Source organism: Penaeus chinensis, chromosome 18, assembly GCF_019202785.1.
Source record: "Penaeus chinensis breed Huanghai No. 1 chromosome 18, ASM1920278v2, whole genome shotgun sequence".
Taxonomy (NCBI): Eukaryota; Metazoa; Arthropoda; class Malacostraca; order Decapoda; family Penaeidae; genus Penaeus; species Penaeus chinensis.
In genome coordinates, this window is record NC_061836.1 from 4,507,050 (window position 1) to 4,513,120 (window position 6,071).

Sequence of the window (6,071 nt, forward strand, 5' to 3'; positions counted from 1 at the left end):
GTCTCGGTGGGCATGAACGTACGTGACATGTCCGTCGCGAATGGGTTAAAATGACCAGCAACTTTAAGTTTACTTATCACTAAGCTTTAAGTAAAAGAAGTTTAGTAGGGCAAGTAATACATATTAGAACGGGGGGGGCATTTTTTTTTGGCTGGTCCTGATTAATTGCTGACGCGCAGATTACCCTTCTAAAGGTAATGGGGAGGGGGAGGGGGAGGGGGGGGCTGCGAGAGATTTAGGAAGACCTTGGCAGTTGGGTGACCAGCGTCCATCCCCAACCGACAAGTAATGCGCCCGATTCTCAGCCTTGTTAACACAATATGGACTCGTGGGCCGATGATGGCTAAAGAACGTGAGGGATGTCAAGAACTACTGACGGTAATACATGTAGTAGGAAGACCTGCAACATTCTCATGAGCTCTTCTGGTTATGTACTATCTCCCCATGTACTTTTTTTTTTTTTGGGGGGGGGGAATTGTGATAAATTTCTAAATATTGAGTATGCATATTTAATTGTACTCTTAAAAGGATTTGTGCTGTCATCAGTTTGACACTAATTTACTTCTAGTATATTTAAACTATGAAGCAAAGTTTGTATATGGATTTGATTTTTCTTACGGGACCATGTGGAAGAAGCAAAGTAATTTATTAATCTTAGTAGCGTTAAGCTTTTGAAGCTTTGTATATACAATTTCAGGTCTTGATCTCCAATCAGTAGTTGGATAGGCAAAGCGAGAAGAGGCAATAGCTCCCCGTAGCGCTCTGGTGTCGCAGAATCTTACACCAAAGGCTCTCGAGACATGAAAGAAATGTACTAGACGAAATGTGGTTTCTTTCGTGGGAGGGGAGGGGGGACCCTAATGGAAAACGGCTCCTCTTTTCACTCTTCCCCTCGCCTTTACCCTCTCCTTCCCCTGACACAATCCCCTTTCTCCCCTCCCCACTTCGCCTCTCTCCCCCGCCCCTCGTCGCCCATCTCGTTTGACTAAAAGCCACGAGGGGGAGAGAGGGAGAGAGGACAAGCCAAATTGACTGTTATGGCGTTTGGGGCTGCCAGTACGGACGACTGGTGCTAGGATGGGGGGTTGGGGAGAGGGGAAGAGTGGAGGGAAAGGGAGGAGGTAAGGGAAAAAGCGCCCCACTCTCTATTTTGAATATGCCTCGTCAACATCTAAAAGATAAATAATGGTCATAACCATCTTGCCATTGACATCGATCTTTATATGGTTAATGGTTAATAGCAAAATAAATGTGCTGGACATCTAAGGTCATGGAGCACTAGTAGTTGTTAGAGCTGGGTTAAGGAATTGGTGAGTGAATGGGTTAGGGTCGAATTAGGTAATGTAAAGGGGTTAGATCAAGTGAAGGATATATATGCGTTTGAGTGTAAGGATGTCTGATAAATTGGGATGTCTATGTAGGGAGGACGTGGGCATGACAATAGAATATGTGGGACTGAAAGAGGAACTACGGAAACCGCGAATGTTCCAATAAAGGATAGTTACTTTCGTTGATTGACTGGCAATGATTGCAGTGCGTGTTGGAGAATTTGAAGGGGAAGGTGCTAGAGGGTGGGATAAAGAATGAGGTTGGGGAGGTGATGTTGTATCAGGAGGTAGAGGGTCTGGGAAAGAGGGTACTTGTGACATGAGGGATTCACGTGTGTATCCAGGAGGGAGTGGAAGGGATAGAGGGGATTGTGGGAGGGTTAATATAGGTGGGGCTGCAGTCAGGGGGATGTTGGGATGGGGTAGGAGGATTGGGTGTAGGGAGAATATGAGTAAGAGGAGGATGGATATGGGCAATTACTTTAAGTGGGGAGGAGCGGGAGTTGTAGAATTTGAAGGTGGACGAGTGTTAGTTTGGGACTCGATTATGTAGTTCTGGATATCTTCAAGAGTTTCTGTAGTGGAGTTGGTTGGGGAGTTTTGTGAGATAAAGGTTTTCTTGTGAGGGGGGGGGGGGGGGGAAGAGAAGTCTGGTGTCTGAAAAATAGGGGGCAAAGGAAGATGGAAGTGATTGTGAGGTAGGGGAAGAGGGGGTGGAACGTTTATTCTGTCTGCTGCAGGGAGGGAGAGGGGAAGGTGTTGGGGCTGTAGTAGAAATTGGGGTGTCTGGATTTAGGATGGCAAAAGAATTTGACTGGGGAAGGTAGGAGGTAGAAGAGGGGAAGTTAGATGGAGAGGGGTTGGGTTTAAGAGAGGGTGTAGCAGCTTGGGAGGTAGGGGGATTGACAGAGTGAGCGACATTACTGGAGTAGGGGGTAAGAGAAAAGCCTCGTCGACGTGCTTCCTGTCTGGCTTCACGTAGAGTGAGTCCAAGTCTGAATCTGAGAGTTGCTACCTCACTCAAATTTGTAGGTGGGGCAGCCTTTATAAAATACATTATGGGGGCCGCCACAGTTTGCACATGTGCGTGATTGTGCATAGCAGTTTGATCGAGTATGGCCAGGTTGGGCACAAAGCGGGCATCTGGCTGTGGAATGACTGTTTGGCTGGGTGTCCTAAACGCCAACAATTTTGGCACTGCCGAGGAGGATGATGGTATGGTTGGACAGGTAGGGATTCCCCACCTATGTAAACATTAAAGGAAAAGGTCATGTCTACGGAAAGTAATTTTAGCAATGTTGATGGATTTCTTACGATTTCCCCTGGGAGGAATGTAGTACCATTGTACATATGTTACTCGCTTGTCTCAGACTATGATGCAAGTCCTCTCCACAATCTGACCATTCTTTGTCATAGATTGGGCAATCTGCTGGGGAGATCGAGATAGTTCCGGTGCAAGTATTGAGGGTTGGACGAGGTTCTGTAGGGATGGGATTACCACAGATCAGTTAGTTTTGTTAATGCTCTAGCTTGGTTTTCAGTTGTTACTGTGACGAGACGGGAGTGGTCGCGTCGGTTACGGAAAGAGACTTTGCTTACTTGTTTTTGGAGGCATTGTTGGAAGAGGGTGTTTTGAGAGTAGGGAGCTGTGGGAGGGATCACGAAAAATCGGTCCCATTTGGCTGGGCTAAATAAATAGATTTAGGATTCTTGTAGAGTTGGGGGTAGTAGAAGTGTGGGGACGTGTGGAGGAGGGAGTAGTGTTGAGGGGGGTAGTGTTACGGGGAGGTGGGCAATAAGGTTGTAAGGTAGTAATAAGGGGAGATGGGATGGTTGTGGGAGTAAAGGTGTTGAAGTTGAGCATGTTGGGAGAGTAGAAATGTCTCCAAGGGGTTGGTTGTTGATTAGGGTTGATACTGTACTAGTATGCATTGATGATGGGGGAGTTGTTGCAGTGTTCGGAGCCGTGGTCAAAGGAGAGCTGGGATTAGGGCTATTTGATAAAGGGGCAAGCCTCATTGCCCCGAAGAGTGGGGTTACGTCTTCATTATTGGCCATGATAAGCCTGGAGTATGTTGGGGGGGAAAAAAAAAAAAATAGTCCACCCCTCAGGGTCCCCTTGAGGGGTAAGGGCCAGGTATGGCAGGGGAATACCGTGCCCATGGCTCCCTCAGGCCGTTCAGGACTGACAGTCAGCCTTTCAGCACGGCTCTCACACCTTAGGAAGTGGATAGTAGAAGGGATTGGTGAAGGGACAGAAATGAAATAGGGGAAAAAACGACCTTGCAAAATTTGTTGAGTCGATGGCCGAGTCACAAGGTTGGGGAGTTCCCCAGCATTTGGTCCAAGTCTCGCGCACAGGGGTGGGGGTGGGTTAGGAGACGGACTGATTTATTTAGATTATCAAAAAGGTCACTAGCAGCATATTCAAAATATAGTAAAAGAACGAGGTTTGGAGGCGAAGCCCTAGGTAAGAATTTTTTCAGTCCACAAGGTGGTGATCTTCCAGAATAGGTCAATACAAACCAAGGTGACAAAGTATTGTGGCGGAAAGTTATCCTAAACATTGAGTGGACAGATGTGGATGAAGGTAAATGAGAACGAGAATAAGACTGGCGAGGGCCGAGGGCCTGAAAGGACCCAATCTCCGTCTCATTAACACGGATTGGCGAAGGTGACTGGGGCCCCAGTGAAGGGGGATAACCCCTGCCTGCGTCCTCAGTCCTCGCCTTTTTTACCCCTTTTCGCCACAATACTTTGTCGTAATCCTGTGTGACCTTTGACCAATGTACCAGATATCACTGCCCATTCTGGAAATCCACAAATATCTTATAAAAACCTGGGGAATTTGCCACACCCTATGGCTACATGTTGAATACGCCGTTAATGACCTTGGATCATATTTGCTCGCCAATCAGTCGGAGGATTGTTATACACCTATATCAATGCGGTATTGCATTATTCCATCTTTCAGGCCCATCCGTGTGGACATGTCTTCAGATAATTCCTTTACCTCCTATCGTCTTTAAACCATTCGCGATGGGGGAAAATGCTGTGCTTATTTGTATTTTTGCGAAAAGTCTACACAGATGGCTCTGCCTTACCTGGCATAACCTTTCCTTGAATTGGCAGGATTTTTTTTTTTTTTTTTTTTTTTTCCCCCCCCCCCACTAGTGCTATAGTATTGATATTTACTAAAATCACCATCGATAACTTAATTTATTTTCCCAAGTCGAAGAAAAGGGCAAACGGGCAGTACAGTACAGTATTAATTAGCTCATTGGTGACTAAAGTAAACTCAGGTCGCGAATGGGTTTAATGGACTTTTGCCGTCCCGTATTGCAGTTTGGTCGGTAGAGCACTGGTCATAGCCCGCGACTACTACACTTAGCGGTGCCATGTTCAAATTGGGCAAGCCTTGGACCTTAAAAACTTTTAAACAAACTAATTTAACAGTACGTAATTCAGTTTTCGCTTATGTTAACTTCATTTTTCAGCTCAAAATTCATAGACTTGCTTTATGGCATTCATAAAAAAAGTGTAGCGCCAAAATGCCAGTAAGGAGGGGGGGGGGGGGGGGAGAGTATGATACAAAATGTACTTTAAACAATTTAGAAGCAACGTTTATTGCAAAGTACGCGTTATGGATTACTATCCGTAGATTGCTTGCGTAGCAGTAACGACGCTGGTAACGTAACGAGTTGTGGTGGTGACTATGTGCTGGACAAGTTCTTGTGTAGTCCAGACTGGCAATGTCGTTATCTGTTAAGAAAAATGTTACGTAAACAGGTAATTTAAAGCTTGCATCATTTTTAAGTCTGGTGGTTGTGGGTGAAATTTTAATCCAACCTTTCATAACTCACGTCTGTTAGTCTTGCAATAGATGAAATTACCTGGTAATCAGTAGAGACGTGATAGATGCTCTGCCAGAATTTAACGGTCTCGGTGGTGGTAACAAAGCTTGTGTAGACGGAAACGAAGGTTCGGGAGGGATTCACGAAATCCTCGGCGGTTTTTACGAAGACCTGGAACGAGATTTATCAATCTTCCACTTATGGATTAATTAACCTAAAGCCCCGGGACCCCCAAGCTGGTAATATTAGACAACCATAAACGAGCAACATACAAATTAAGCGCTTACCGGTGTGGTGGTGACCCTGAGCACCGAGGTCACCGTCCTGGGCACCTCGGGCACGTAGTCGCGCTCCGTCGTGTACACCGTCACGGGGAGCTCCACGAAGGTGCTCTCCGTCACCCAGATGTCGCTCGTCGTCGTCACGCGGAATGTGTGCGTTACCGTGTTCTGCGGGAAGGGAGCCGTTAGTGTCGGTTATATAAAACAATACGAATCCTCTGATCCCCCGAATCATTCTTACCGTCCTCGTCGCGGTCTCCGTCACGGCACGATTAATCCTCGGTTCCGGAATTCTGGCGTGGCTTTCGTACTGTGCAGAGGCACCCAGCACCTGGCGATTTAGAGAATTCATTATTCTGAAAGTTCGTTACATTCCATTTCAATAATGCAAGACAAGATCAACTCGGTATACATACCAATCCCAACGCAAGGACAAACGACGCACTCATATTAGCCATCTAAAAAATACAAAAAAAAAAAAACAACGTTTTATGAATAGACAAGATGATAAACAAGAACTTCTTACATCACTTAACATACACAATCATACTTACAGTTGCTTCTTTTGCCGAGCCAGACGAACCTGCTTTTGCTGTGAAGTGCGACGG

The 6,071-nt window shown here is 46.0% G+C and overlaps 1 protein-coding gene across 1 annotated transcript in view; it reads right to left on the reverse strand.

Annotated features, from left to right (window-relative positions):
* Nucleotides 1-4,926: 4,926 nt before the first annotated feature.
* The window catches only part of LOC125034723, a 1,168-nt gene continuing 23 nt past the window's right edge, over nucleotides 4,927-6,071 (reverse strand). Inside the window, exons 1-6 of the mRNA XM_047626645.1 lie at nucleotides 6,018-6,071; nucleotides 5,880-5,921; nucleotides 5,705-5,794; nucleotides 5,470-5,631; nucleotides 5,222-5,353; nucleotides 4,927-5,090 (exon numbers count right to left, since the gene is read on the reverse strand). The exon at nucleotides 6,018-6,071 is cut by the window's right edge and continues 23 nt beyond it. Of these exons, the coding sequence (XP_047482601.1) occupies nucleotides 4,980-5,090; nucleotides 5,222-5,353; nucleotides 5,470-5,631; nucleotides 5,705-5,794; nucleotides 5,880-5,921 (537 nt within the window). The 5' untranslated portion in view covers nucleotides 6,018-6,071 and the 3' untranslated portion in view covers nucleotides 4,927-4,979. The remainder of the gene's footprint in view (nucleotides 5,091-5,221; nucleotides 5,354-5,469; nucleotides 5,632-5,704; nucleotides 5,795-5,879; nucleotides 5,922-6,017) is intronic.